The sequence below is a fragment of the Indicator indicator genome, chromosome 3 (assembly GCF_027791375.1).
Source record: "Indicator indicator isolate 239-I01 chromosome 3, UM_Iind_1.1, whole genome shotgun sequence".
In the NCBI taxonomy this organism is placed as follows: domain Eukaryota; kingdom Metazoa; phylum Chordata; class Aves; order Piciformes; family Indicatoridae; genus Indicator; species Indicator indicator.
Genome location: NC_072012.1, coordinates 1,425,181 through 1,440,137, shown reverse-complemented (window position 1 = coordinate 1,440,137; position 14,957 = coordinate 1,425,181). Strand labels below are relative to the sequence as shown.

The 14,957-nt window shown below is 45.1% G+C and overlaps 1 protein-coding gene across 1 annotated transcript; it reads left to right on the top strand.

Moving 5' to 3' along the window:
* The first annotated feature begins 11,154 nt into the window (after window positions 1-11,154).
* On the top strand, window positions 11,155-14,450 carry RPS16 (ribosomal protein S16). The gene is made up of 6 exons (XM_054399468.1): window positions 11,155-11,226; window positions 11,316-11,368; window positions 12,087-12,188; window positions 12,941-13,037; window positions 14,092-14,139; window positions 14,258-14,450. Exons 2-6 carry the CDS (start codon window positions 11,321-11,323, stop codon window positions 14,401-14,403), a joined length of 441 nt encoding a protein of 146 aa, XP_054255443.1. The 5' UTR covers window positions 11,155-11,226; window positions 11,316-11,320; the 3' UTR covers window positions 14,404-14,450.
* The last annotated feature ends 507 nt before the right edge of the window (window positions 14,451-14,957 follow it).

Sequence of the window (14,957 nt, the reverse complement as noted above, 5' to 3'; positions counted from 1 at the left end):
CTCCTGCTCTGATTTCTATGATATTTATTTTGGAAAGATATTGCTTCACAGGGAAGATCCTGAGGTGATCATTATGACACTTCTGCTACCAGTGAAAGCTTTTATCTGCTCTGTGTCTTGTGAATTGCTGTAGCTCTACTGAGCAGTCATAACCCTTAAAAAACACTCTTTATAAAACCAGGAGCTGAACAAGTGTATGGCTAAGATCAAATTTTCAGCAAAACTGACATTTGGATGGAATGTAAACAGGAAGTGGTTGAAGAGGTATTTAGGATTTAGGTGTGATACTTCAGGGGGAAAAAAATGGGTTTTTAAACTACAGGAAGAAAGTGTGAGGTGTCCCTGCCCATGGTAGGGGGGGTGGAACTAGATGATCCTTCCAACCCTGACTGATTCTATGGTTCTATGATTCTAAGAAAGCAATCAAAGCAATTTATTTTGCATCTTAGAAATGTTCAAAGCACAATACATGTGTCACTATGGCACACCTACAGTAAGACTGTAGAAATATACTTTCCAGAAATACTTTTTTCTAAGATCAACAAGAAAAAAAAATAGTAATAGCTTGGGTCAAAAGCTTCTGGGAAATTATAAAATAAACACTGAAAAAAGAGTTATAACCTTACAGATGATAAACTGCTATGACTGTTGCTGGAGGCTACTGCCTGAGTAGTAGAAGCTAGTGTATGGCTTTTAGCCTAAAATGTTGGTTTGCATCAAAAAAATCAGGAATCCACCTACCCAAATCTCACATTCTGACAGAGAACTTACCTCCTCTACCCCACCCCAGGATGGGGCAGCAGTTTCTTGGAGTGGCTGAAGCACTGCTGAATGAGATGACAATTCACAAAACGGGGCACTTCATGGGACCTTGAGATTTTAACAGGTTTTAATGAAACAGCTTTTAAAAGAGAAGGAATAGGCAGTGTGAGTGCATTTTATAGCCAAGACAAATGTACTTGCCTGGTTTGCAGTAAAAGTAAAATCAAAGGGCCCTGAAGAGAAGGCCTTGGGGGTGCTGGGGGAGGAGAAGCTCAACAGGAGCCAGCAGTGAGCGCTTGCAGCCCAGAGAGCCAACCAGAGCCTGGGCTGCAGCAAGAGAAGCGTGGCCAGCAGGGCCAGGGAGGGGATTCTCCCCCTCTGCCCCACTCTGCTGAGACCACACCTGGAGCTCTGTGTCCAGTTCTGGAGCTCCTATTACAAGAAGGATCTGGAGGTGCTGGAAGGTGTCCAGAGAAGGGCCATGAGGATGAGCAGAGGGCTGGAGCTGCTCTGCTCTGGAGACAGACTGAGAGAGTTGGGGTTGTGCCGTCTGGAGAGGAGAAGGCTCCCAGGTGACTTCCTTGTGGCCTTCCAGGATCTGAAGGGGCTACAAGAAAGCTGGGGAGGGACTTTTTAGGGTGTCAGGGAGTGATAGGACTGGGAAGAATAATGGAGAAAAACTAGAAATGGGGAGATTCAGTTTGGATGTTAGGAAGAAGTTGTTCAGCATGAGAGTGGTGAGACAGTGGAACAGGTTGCCCAGGGAGGTGGTGGAAGCCTCATCCCTGGAGGTTTTTGCAGCCAGGCTGGATGTGGCTGTGAGCAACCTGCTGGAGTGTGAGGTGTCCCTGCCCATGGCAGGGGAGTTGGAACTGGATGATCCTTGAGGTCCCTTCCAACCCTGACAATTCTATGATTCTGTGATTCCATGACTAAGTGATCAGTGTGGTTAACTTCAAACTGAAAAGGAGAGTTAGTTCCCAGCTGGCTTGCTTACTTTATCACTGGTTACCCCCTGTGTTACATTTCATCTTCCTTAGCAAGGCCTTATCAAGTCTTCTGAGCAAGGCCTCTACTCTCCCTATGCAGTTTCACGACCCATGAACAAAAGCTGCTCATAGCCCTCGCTAAAGCCTTTGGATGTTACTGGGGTCAAAAGAAGAAACATCAAGTGGAAAAGCAGCCAATAAGCATCCCCATGATGTAATGCTGCTGATCTTTCTATTGAAAGGAAAATAAGACTCATAGATGAGACTTTCATTTGTACAAATGTTGCAACCTGTCATCATAGGACATGTATGAAATTCTTTGCATGCACACCCTTCCCTGGAAGAACAAAGTACCTCACTAAAGGCGAACTTTGTCTGCATAAATAAAACCATCTGGTTTGCTGTCTAACCATCTGGTTTGTCTAAAGTTTATAGTCTCCTGAGTGCTATTCACAGGCCCACATATGATCAAGCCTCCACAGACATTTTTATTTGGTAAAAGCTTTCCCACAGCACTTGATTTTTTTCTACGTTTTTGATCTTGAGAAAAAAAAAAAAGTAATTTTAATACATGTGTTGTAATACTGCATGTGCTTGTGTTTCTGTGAACTGCAGGCAGACCTCCTAGTGGGCAGATATTAGGGGTTAGATTCTCTTGGGAACAGTGGAGGAAAGAATTACAAAAGAGCCACTTGGAGATACCAGACCCTATGACTTCTTTACCACAGCTCCTAAACAAAAAGGCTAGGTGAAGGCAGACAGATCACTTTCAAATGCATCAGTGATTGCCATCTAACAAGGTACTGAGAACTGACCTCTGTCTCAGTTCAAGACCTACAGCTGGAAACAGGTAACAACCACTTTGCCAACCCTACACCAGACAGGCACTCTCCTGGGTTCAACAGTTCCATGATTCCTGGCACCATGCAGACATCCTGATAACCCAGCTGTATTCAGGCCTGTGTGAATAAACTGTATTATTATTATTTTCCCTTCTTGCTATAAGCTGTACAGTCACTACGCTTCTGCTCATTCCCTCTGCTTCATAAACACAAGATTCTCCACCCAGAGCTCTTACAAAGCCTTGCCTAAAGGGTTGATTCTCCTTCAGAGTTCACCTGCTCCAGTTGCTGGAGAAAAAGCCTCAGTTCTCTGGTAGCTCTGTAAGTATACAGCAGTTCATGAGCTCTGATACTTCTGCCTTAGCTGCCCTCATACAACAGGCAATGGAAAATGTTTCACTTGAAACAACAAACAGATTAAAAATCAGAAATAGAAATGACCTCAGTAGAGATGAATATAACTTCACAGCAGCCCACCTCTTTCTGCTCTAAGCCATGATTGATGCTTCAGCAAATTAAGATTGTGCATCACTAACGTTCTGTTTCTGCAGTCAGGAACAGTAATTGCACCTTTTCAGCTACCTAGAGGATAGCAACTTTCTCTCTGTGTGACATCAAAAGTGAGATTTAGAGAGAAATGTAGACCTATGGCTCTTGGAGCTCGATGTTGTATTTGTAACCTGGCCACCACTAGACCAACAGGGACAAACAGCCTGTATGCTAAACATGTGCCAAACAGGTGTCCGTTTCGATGCTCGCTCTCCCCCAGATTTCTTTAACATAGAGAAGTAGAAAGGATCCCAACAGGCCTGCAGAAGCTAACTCCTCTCTCTGTAGAAGAGTTGAGAGAGGGCAGCTGGATCCCACTGGACCCTGCTGTGTTCTTTCTAAAAAAAGGGAACTAAACCAAGCTGTAGCCTCCAGGGGCAGCAAAATACAGCAGGAAGCTTGGAGATGCTGTTCTGCTCTAAAAAAATAAACATCTTCTTGTACATGATTCTATTTACTTGTTAGTTTATTTCTGTAGCTGTGGGTACTGGGTTGTTTTCCAGCCAGCTAATAACAACTTTGATTCCTGTTGACACCCACACACATACTTCAGAGCACCTTCTGTGGATGTACAGAAAAGAGTTTTGAGTCATTCCAATTTGCTGTCAATAAATTGCACCGAAGCCTTGCACACTGCAGGGGAGGTCGAACACAGATGAAGTCATATTTCAAATCCAGAGGGTGGTGCTCAATGGCTTAAGTCCAGGCGGAGAGCAGTGACAAGTGGTGTCTGTACTTGTCTGTACTAGGAGTTGTGCTGTTTAGTATTTTTACCAATGCTATCAACAGTGAGATTGAGTGCACCATCAGCAAGTGTGCAGATGACACCAAGCTGAGCGGTGTTGTTGATACACCAGAGGGACAGGATGGCATCCAGAGGGACCTGGACAGGCTGGAGAGGTGGTGCCCAGGTGAACCTCATGAGGTTCAACAGGAGCAAGTGCAGGGTTCTGCACCTGGGCTGAACAATCCTCACTGGCAATACAGACTGGGGGATCTGCATCACGAGCAGAGTCAGAGAGGTGATTCTGCCACTTTGCTCTGTTCTGCTGAGACCTCACCTGGAGCACTGTGTGCAGCTCTGGAGCCCTCAACACAGGAAGGACATGGACCTGATGGAGAGGGTCCAGAGGAGGGACATGAGATTGATCAAGGGGTTGGAGCAGCTCTGCTATTAGGACAGGCTGAGGGAGCTGGGGGTGTTCAGCCTGGAAAAGAGGAGGCTCCAGGGACACCTAAAAGTAGCCTGCCAGGACCTGAAGGGGGCTACAGGAAGGATGCAGAGAGATTCCCTGCAAGGGCCTGGGTGAGGGGCAATGGTTTCAAACTAGAGAAGGGCAGATTTAGATTGGATGTGAGGAACAAGTTCTTTACTATGAGGATAGTGGATCACTGGAACAGGTTGCCCAGGGAGGTGGCTGGGACCCCATCCCTGGAGATTATTTATAGGGAGACTTGACAGGGCCATGGGCAACCTGATCCAGTTGAGGATGCCCCTGCTGACTGCAGAGGGGGTTGGACCATTCTATGATTCTGTGATTTTCAAGTTTTGTCCTTTAACAGACAGTTCATACACTACCACTTTCCAGCTAAACTATGTTAACTGATTATATGAATTTCCAGATACTGCAACTAGGACCAATGCTGTAAATTTAAGGGACAACATTTTTCAGATTCCAGAAACAAGTCAGGTACCAGAGCTAAAACACTGAGCCTTAATGTCTGTCTGTCTGTTCAGATTCAAGAGGGGCTTTGCATTTCTTTTGTTTATTGTACTGAAAGAGCAATCCTATTCATTCACAACTCAGTCAAGTCAAGACAATTGTTGATTGTGATTTCTCCCAAGCAGCAATGCTAAGAGTGGGTCCTGAGTAACCTATTGTACTGCTAATTATTTTCATACAAGGAGTTGGATGTGAATGTGCCTATTGCAGTGACTATTTGTAACTCACATATTCATTTGTGTTTTCAATCACAGAATTAAACCAGGTTGGAAAAGACCTTTGAGATTATTAAGTCCAACCTATCATCACCCAACACCATCTAAGCAACTAAACCATGACACTGAGTGCCTCATCCAGTCTTATTTTAAACACTTCCAGGGATGGTGACTCCACCACTTCCCTGGGCAGCACATTCCAATGGCCAATCTCTCTGTCTGGGAAGAATTTCTTCCTAAACCCAGCCTAAACCTCCCCTGGTGCAGCTTGAGACTGTGTCCTCTCCTCCTGTCACTGGTTGCCTGGGAGAAGAGACCAACCCCCACCTGGCTACAACCTCCCTTCAGGTAGTTGTAGACAGCAATGAGGTCTCCCCTGAACCTCCTCTTCTCCAGGCTAAACCCCAGCAAAGCAACAAAGCAAGCTACAAACTGCAGGGTGGAAAGCCTCATGTTAAATCCTGTGCAACATCCAGCACAGCCTGTGTACATCCACCCATGCCACACCACCCATGCCACACCTTGGGTGGAAGCCACAAACAGTCTCAGTGTGAAATGAACATTTCTCACCTGCAAATGAGAGTTAGTATTCATATCCATATCCTTAAATTCCAGATCTTACACTTACAGAGATTTCTTAGAGAAGGATGATTAAATCCCAAATTTTGTTTTAGATTTTAAATATTTTTTAGGAAAAAAAATATTAATAAGAAAATCTGGTGTGATTCTTGTTTGTTTTCAGAACATATTTCCAAGAGCTGGGAAGATTTGTTTTCTGGCATGCATCAAACATTTTTCCATTGCTCACAGCATTCTTGCACTAATTGAGTTTAGAAAACTCTTCAGCTGCTGCCTGGCTGAAGATGCTCTGTGAAAAGTGAGCACCAGAAATTATGAGATCCATTAGCTAATTACACTTCATCATCAAATATGCAGCAGTTGCAAAATGTTAGATGAGAACTATATTGTAGCATCCCAGATCTTTCAGATTGTAAGAGCTACCATTAAAAAAAAGCACATTGGCATCTCCTGAAATACTTTATACTTGTCAATGAAGGAACTACTCACAGATTTTTTTCAAAGGGTATAGATATGTACAAGAAAGACTTCTGAAAAGGATTGTGATGACTTTGCTGTCTGAAGTTAAAAACTTCAGGGAATATCCTTTGTTTATCCTGACAGTATTGGTGGGCAGTGGATTGACACATAGGTTTTGTCCTGCAGTTTTCCATATGCTTTGCACCACCAGATTTCCTAACAAACAGATACAATGCTGCTCTGATTCTCCTTAGTCCACCTCTGCCCATCTCCTGCCATTCTCCTCCTGCCCTGCTCACAGGATGTCAGGGGTTGGAAGGGACCTCTGGAGATAGAATCCAACCCCCCTGCCAGTGCAGTACCATAGAATCCAGCACAGGTCACACAGGAACACATCCAGACAGGGCTGGAAAGTCTCCAGAGAAGGAGACTCCACAACCTCTCTGGGCAGCCTATTGAGGTGCTCTGTCACCCTCATGAAGTTTCTCCTCATGTTGAGGTGGAACCTCCTGTGCTGGAGTTTCTATCCATTCCCCTTGTCCTATCCCAGAGTGCAACTGAGCAGAGCCTGTCCCCTCCCTCTTGACCCCCAGCCCTCAGATACTTAAAAACATTACTTAAATCCCCTCTCAGTTTTCTCCAGACTAAGCAGCCCCAGAGCTCTCAGCCTCTCCCCACCAGGCAGTGCTCCAGTCCCTTAATTGCCCTCGCAGCCCTCTGTTGGACTCCCTCTGTTGGACTCCCTCTGTTGGACTCCCTCTGTTGGACTCTCTCGAGTAGATCCCTATCTACACAACATTTGTGCTTCCCTCACAAAATGTGGAAACAATTGGGAGATACTCCTCTGCAGCACTGTACCCTGCTGCCACACCCCAGCTGTTTCCAGCAAACTGACAGAGAGCAGCAGAGCACATGTCTGGTCTGTGAGAGGAGAGCAGGTCACAGTTGCACACAGCCTGCAATGAAGTCAAAGCAGCCACAGTGGAGGAGATCAAGCAGTGAGAGCCTCTCAATCCCTTAAAGCTTCACTAAACACCCATGTAAAAGATTTAGTAGCTTTAAGATACTTGTTGACACAGAGATACACAAGAGATCATCTGTGACTACAAAACAAAATCATTGTGCAATCAAGGACTTGGACTCAAGTAAAATCCAGATATTTTTCCTCCTGAAAGGAAACAATAAAAATGCCCCACCAGGATGGGTTCAAACCTGATTATTCACTGTTTTGCACACTGTGTAACTCTTCACACTGGTGCAGAACAAGGTAAAAAAAAAAAAGGAAGAAAAAAGGCTGCCAAACAAGTCCCTGACATTCCACAGGTACAATTATTTTACAAACAAGCAAACAAACAAACAAAACGAGAAGTCAAGAGTTTGCAGATAGTGCTTGATTATCTCATTTATTCTTTTAAAAATCATAGATATGTTATAAAGTATTCTGTAAGATTAAGTTGGGATCTTTTTCCCCCCACTCTGGCATCATTATTTTTCTTTCTGTTGTATATGGTGATATGTATGATCTAATTCTCTCTTTCCATGGTACAATCTAATTTCTCAGGTAGGTGGTTTCTAAATGCCTTCTAGCACCTGTTCTGATTTTTATGATGGAAAGCAAAGGCAACAAGAAGCGTGAAGCTTTTAACTTTATCTTCCAGGCAACACTGTCAATATATGTTTGTTATCTTCTTCTTTTGTCAACAGAAAATGGAAAGATAGCTACATGGAGGTATATCACTGGTTTTATATGCAGGCTGTTCTAGAATGAATGTTTTCAGTTCCAAGACGAGCACGCAGCAGATGAACGCCCACCCAAGTGAGGCTGAAATTTGAAGGACCTAAGAGGATGCTCCCAAAATGTTTCTCTTTAAAGAAACAGACATTGAAAACCCCTTATTTAATGGTGTACTTGGTATTAAACACGGGTCTCCATTAGCAGACCTCAGATAATACCCATAAAAAGAACAGATCTAGTTCTGCTTCCTTTCCCTTTTAAAGTGCCCTGAACATGCAACAAAACTCTATTACTAATGCTTTACCTTTGGGCTTTAGCTGAACCTTTTGGTGTTAACTGGGTTAATTAGGTATTATGCTTTCTCTATTTTTACCTAAAGGTTTTGTAATGTCTCATATTTCAGGTCTGGGGGCTGCTTTCATTATGCAAGTAAAATATCACAGAATCACAAAATGTTAGAAGCTGGAAGAGACCTCGAAAGCTCATCCAGTCCAACGCCCCTGCCAGAGCAGGAGCACCTAGAGCAGGTCACACAGGAACACAGCCAGGCAGCTCTTGAATATCTCCAGAGAGGGAGACTCCACAACCCGCCCTGGGCAGCCTCTTCCAGTGTTGTCACCCTCACAGGGAAAAAAAAAAAAAATCCTCATATTTCCATGGAACTTCCTATGCCTCAATTTACACCCATTGCCCCTTGTGCTGTCCACTCGGCATAACCCAGCAGAGTCTGGCTCCAGCCTCTGGGCACTCCCCCTGCACATCTTTATCAACAGCAATGAGGTCACCCCTTAAGTGTCCTCCAAGCTAAAGAGCCCCAGCTCCCTCAGGCTCTCCTCATAAGGAAGCTGTGTGGTGCAGCAGACATGCTGGAGGGAAGGGATGCCATCCAGATGGCCCTGGACGCACTGCAGAGCTGGGCCCATGACAACCTCTTGAGGTTCAACAAGACCAAATGCAAGGTCCTGCATCTGGGTGTCAGGTAGTGACAGGACAAGGGGGAATGGAGCAAAACAGAAATGGGTAGATTCAGTTTGGGTGTTAGGAAGAAGCTCTTCAGCATGAGGGTGGTGAGACACTGGCACAGGTTGCCCAGGGAGGTGGTGGAAGCCTCATGCCTGGAGGTTTTTGCAGCCAGGCTGGATGTGGCTGTGAGCAACCTGCTGTAGTGTGAGGTGTCCCTGCCTATGGCAGGGGGTTGGAAGTGGCTGATCCTTGAGGTCCCTTCCAACCCTGACAATTCTATGATTCTGCGTTCCACTCCCTCAATCATTTTTAGTGGCTCTGTGCTGGACTCTTTCAAGAAGTTCCCTGAGGTCTTTCCTGAACTGAGGGGCCCAGAACTGGACACAGTACTCCAGATAGAGTAGAGAGGGAAGAAAACCTTCTTAAACCTACTAGCCACGGCCCTTCTAATCCACCCCAGCATAGCACCGGCCTTCTCGGCCACAAGAGCACGTTGCTGGCTTATGGTCATGATGTCTCTTACATGGAGGCACCTATATTCACCAAATATGTACAACCTAAACAGGCTTTGTAATTTCCATCCTTCTGTGAAAACTAATTAAAACTGACCAACAAGCTGTCAACCTGATGCTAGGGGAAGAGTGGATGACAGACGTGTGACTACATAAACACTGTTCCTTAGGAAACAGCCTTAAATAAAATCAAATCAAATCACTTTTCAGGTCACATGCTCAAGCTTTGTACAACTGGGGGTTTGAGATATGCCAAATCTTACATGTTCTGCACAGCACTATTCACTTGAATAGAACTAATCACTCAAATTGCATAAAGCTAAGTGCTTGTTTAAACCCTCACATGACTGATGACTAATGTTCAGTATTTAAAACCCTGTCCAAAGACAAAGGAACCAATTGTTTCAGTTGAGTAGTCAACTTTCCAATTAATCATAGTAATTTAAATCTTGATTGCTTATACTGTTTCAGCAGTGTGGCCTTCTTTCATCAACAGATTCTACTTTTGTCCTTTTGAAAAAATTTGCATACTAAATACCAAGTCTTAGAAGTATTTTCAGTCTGAAAGTGACTTAAATTCCACGTTTTCTCTCAGCTGTTAAACAAAGGAAAACAAAGATAAAAACTCAAGTTCATGGTGCGCTGTGGATGCTCTGAATTGAAGAATTCCTTGATCTCATACATAATTGTTGCTGACTATTTTAAGTGGGTATAAAGATTACTTGAATATACTTTCATGTACGATGCTGGAATAAAACATAGGGTTTACAGCTTCATCTTCTCCAGCAGTTTGATCATCAGACTTTAAAAATCTATGTTGTTTGGATGCTTCATCTCAAGGAGGTCTAAAAGTGACTGCAAGCCTCTCAGTAAAGGCATTGCTTTGTACTCTTTACAGCTAAAACTAAGTTGGGTTCTGCTTGTCACTGGGATATCTAACAGAAGGTATGCTATGGTGTCAGTAATAGATGTTTTCTAAGTAACTGAAGAAAAAGCCTCTCGCAAGTTGTGAATCGTCTCCATGCCTCTTAGGAAGTCCTTCAAACTGCTGTCATTCATGGCAGAACTTCGCCTGCCCCATTCTAACCTCACCCGTTTAAGCACGGACTGTGCTTCTCCCAGGGTAACGCGCCGGTCAGCTACTGAAGGTGTGCAGGCACCTGGCCTCCTCCGGGCGGCGCTCGGGCTCCCTCACGGCGGGAGGCGGCCGCGTTCCTCCTGCGCAGCCTCGGCAAGCTCCGTACGGGCAGGTTCAAAAGCAGCAGCATTTAGCCAGCATGCGAGATTCAGGAGACAGCAGCTGGCTTCCGAAAAGGAGATAACCCCTACCTAGCGTTTACGTAGTCTAACGGGGCACCACCTCTTTACATAAAAAAACCCCAACAAACTAATGGTGTGCGACGAACGTTAAAAAACCCCAACGCCCCAAAACGGAGAACGAGGTGGGGTGACCTACACCGCCATGAGGTCGAGGCGCAAAGCTTCTCTACGCTCCGCTTAACGCGTCCCAGCGCCTATCCAGTCTCTCTGGTCGGCCGCAAGGCCCGGGGGATGCGCATCTCTGCCGGCGTGGATGCGGCTGACAGAGCCACTGCAGAACGAGCCGGAGCGACAGGCACGGCCCCCACACTGTGCTTCGTCAGCGCCAGGCCGCGCCAGGCCTCTCTTGCCCTCCCCGACGCCCGCAGAAGCCTGAAGGACGGCAGCTAACCGAGGGCGTGCACCCTGTCCCTTCGCAGCTCCACGCAGCCGCAAAGCGCGGCCGGATGTGGAAGGGCCGTACAAGCCTTCTGTCGCACTGCCGGAAGACGGCGTCGCGCTTCACGGCTCGGCTGCCCCTGAGAAGAGGTTAGGAAGCCCCGTTCGGCCTTTTCCTGGTGCCGCCGCTGAGAGAAGGGTGAGTGTCTGGAGGGCTCCGGCCTGCATTCTTCTGCTTCTGTTCTTTTTTCTCCGGCAGTGCTAACACCACCTTCATGTCTTTCGCAGGAGTCATGCCGGCCAAGGGCCCCCTGCAGAGCGTTCAGGTCTTCGGGCGGAAGGTGAGCCCGACACTCCGCAGCCCGCCTCGTTTACTACTCGGACTGGGCCGCGTCTTCTTGTCTTAAGCGTTCGGGACCCTTCGGTGGTAGCTCAGGAGCTGCGACTCCGGCACCGTGCCAAGGCTGTGTGTGGAGTGGTTGCTGCGCGGGAGGGCCGGCGGTGGTGAGGCCTGCTCGGCAGCTCCACGTGTACAGCGCCGTAGGTGCTGGAGCGTGCCGCTCATGCAGGAACGGGAGGAGAGACATTCTTAGGGAGTGGGCCCGAGCCCTCTAGCTCGGAGCGCTGCTCTCGGGGGAACTTGGAGTGGCCGCGGCTGGCGTCCCCAGACTAGTGGGGCCTGTCTCATTGCGCGTGTTCGAGAACCGTGTTACGATGTGGGAGCGTAAAGTTCGCATTGTTGGGATCCCGTGGCACGAATTCGTGTTTAACAGGCTGTTGTAAGGAAATACGTCTTAAAAATGTCATGTGGCAGAATGAAGAGGGTATCTTTCCCTTACTTATGTTGGTCTTTACAACTGTATAACATTCTGTAATTTTATTAAGAGGGTACCTTAATGTTACGAGTAGTTTCTGGAAATTTTATGAAGAATATGCTGTTCTGCTCAGTGTGAGCTGTTAATCTTACATATAAACTAAATATTTTTAGATTGCGAAGTAGAAATCCACGCTGCTGGTACAAAAGCAAAGGGCTGCACTAACACACATTTTGATTTTTAGAAAACAGCAACTGCTGTTGCCCACTGCAAGAGAGGAAATGGCCTCATTAAAGTGAATGGAAGACCTCTGGAAATGATTGAGCCCAGAACTCTGCAATATAAAGTAAGCATCCTTCATCTCCTCCACCTTGGAGGATAACATACTGTTAGATGCATAATTGCTTTGAGATGAAGAAAAGTTGCTGGTGTTTTGGACAGTACTAAGGTTTTGGTTGTGTGTTTCATGCTTGCATGAAATATAGACACTATTATGTAAATTCATAAAACTGTCCTAAGATTGTCTAGTTGGCAAGAGTGAGCCTTCTGCTTTACTGGGTTCCTGTATGTCAATAGAAATATATGAAGTATTTTCAGCCCTTCATGTCTGTTGTTTTAATTGAAGTGAGAGATTTAAATCACTCTTATGTGAAAGATTCTTTGGATTTGACAAAGTAGTTGTTTGAACACTGCTGAGATAATACGTAGCTGTCTAGATAAAGCGTAATAAATAGTGGAGGAAGCTACCCACAAATTACTCCAGCTCTTCAATTTTCATAAACATCATTTATTTTTGTAATCTTGGTGTAGTTAATGACATTATACTTAAATTATTCCATTGCTCTTAATTCCCACGTGCTTGGCTCTCCCATGTGATTTTTGAAGCCTAACAAATAATTCAAGGTTTCAGTAAGTTCGTCTCAAAGCAGCACTGGTAGATGTCAAAGAACTCTGCAAGAGGTGTGTTTGGGGGTGTGCTCATAAAGTCAAGGCTCCATCTTTTCAGAACATGCAATAATTCACATCAGGTAAACCTGCCATGAGCTCTTAGCCTTGTTCTTCATCACAAATTAATTTTCGTACTGTTTTGTTTCCCAGCTGCTTGAACCTGTCCTCCTCCTGGGGAAGGAACGGTTTGCTGGTGTTGACATCAGAGTCCGTGTAAAGGGTGGTGGCCACGTAGCACAAATCTATGGTAAGATTATGTGTGAGATCTTTGAGTGTGGCCTCAAACAGGTCTAACCACATAGCAAAGAGCTTGACTTCAGAACAGTATCTTGTGCATCTTGATGTTCTGTTTTCTTTCTGCGTTGCACAAATGTTGTTTGTCACAAGGGCTTATTATCTGCAAAGCTGTAACATGGATGAGGTGCAGCTGATGAAGTTTTGAGGAAATAGTCTTTGTGTCTTGCAGTGTGACAGGACAGTTCGAGTGCACCTGAGAACAAATATTTTAGGAGAGGAAAAGGAGATTTATCGTTAGAAATGATAACTAATTTTAAGTTTTCAGGTTGTTCAGAAGCATCCTTCAGCTGACCTGCAAAGCTAGGCAATTTTTTTTCCTTTGTAGAGATGCTTCAGAGTGTTTGATGTGGTTGATACAGAGTTGCACTTTACAAGTGGTCGATTTATTCTGCAGTTCCAGTTTTGGTACAGGCTGGTGAAGCGGAGCAGAAGCTGCATAGAGACATGTTTCAGTCTTAGAGTTCACTGCATTCTTTCTTCAGAAAACTCAGATTTTCCTCAAAATCTGGGTCTTGATATTCTGACAGATAACAGCCTAACAACATCTTTACAGTTACTCCCATATTCCTGCTCTGAGTTCTGATTACGGTGTTACTATGCTACAGGCTTGTTTCACTGCTCGTGCTATCCTGTTGCCACTTTTGCCACCTTAGTCACTGAACACTCAGATGAATTTTATCCTTGTTGAAAAGTACAGACATTTCAGAGAACTCTTTCTGAGGGTTTTGGAAGTTAACTCCCTGTAGGTAGAAGATGAACCTGTGTTAATATTTGAAAGAAAAGGTGAGCCCTTGTACAATTCCTTGTTTAGCTAGTGGTTGTCAAATCAACACAGGAACTGTGGGTGGTTTCTGAGTACAGTTTTCCCTGGATTTGCTGAAGTGTTTGAGTGTTTTGGAGGGGAGATTAGGGAGGGAAAGGACTACCTGGCAAGAAAAAAGACAGCAAGTGCTTTAAGTACATCTGCAATCTTTGCTGATCCATTATCTTTGTTTTTTTAACAGCTATCCGTCAAGCTATTTCCAAAGCCTTGGTGGCTTACTACCAAAAATGTAAGTTGCTTTGATTGGTGTATTAGCCTTAAGTGAAAATATATGGCATATGGATTTGTTCCATCTGAAACTTCCTAAACTGAAGGTTTTCTGGTGTGTGGTTTTTTTTTTTGAACAGATGTTGATGAAGCTTCCAAAAAGGAGATCAAGGATATTTTAATTCAGTATGATAGGACTCTGCTGGTTGCTGATCCTCGCCGTTGTGAGTCCAAGAAATTTGGAGGACCTGGTGCCCGTGCACGCTACCAGAAGTCTTACCGTTAAAGTTGTTACATACTCATGTGAAAGTCAATAAACATGAAAGAGAATTTGGTAAATTTCATGTTTCTAAATGCTATCTTTCTTTTTACAGAAATAGTTTTTTTTTTTTCTCTGTGTGTTAAGATTAATAGATTGATTGGTATTAAAGTCATAGTGGAGGAATGTTGGCAGTTCTGTGCCTTCTGAGTAAGTCTTGAGAGTAAGGAAAGGCTTTCTCTTGTTGAATGTATTGGGATCAGTCACATCCTGGGCTGCATCAAAAGGTGTGTGGCCAGCAGATCGATGGCAGAATCGAGGGGATTCTGCCACTGCTCTGCTCTGCTGAGACCTCACCTGGAGTAGTGTGTACAGGTCTGGAGCCCTCAGTACAGGAAGGACATGGACCTGATGGAGAGGGTCCAGAGGAGGGGCACGAGATTGATCAAGGGGTTGGAGCAGCTCTGCTATGAGGACAGGCTAAGGCAGCTGGGGGTGTTCAGCCTGGAGAAAAGGAGGCTTCAGGGAGACCTAAGAGCAGCCTGCCAGTACCTGAAGGGAGCTACAGAAAGCTGGAGAGT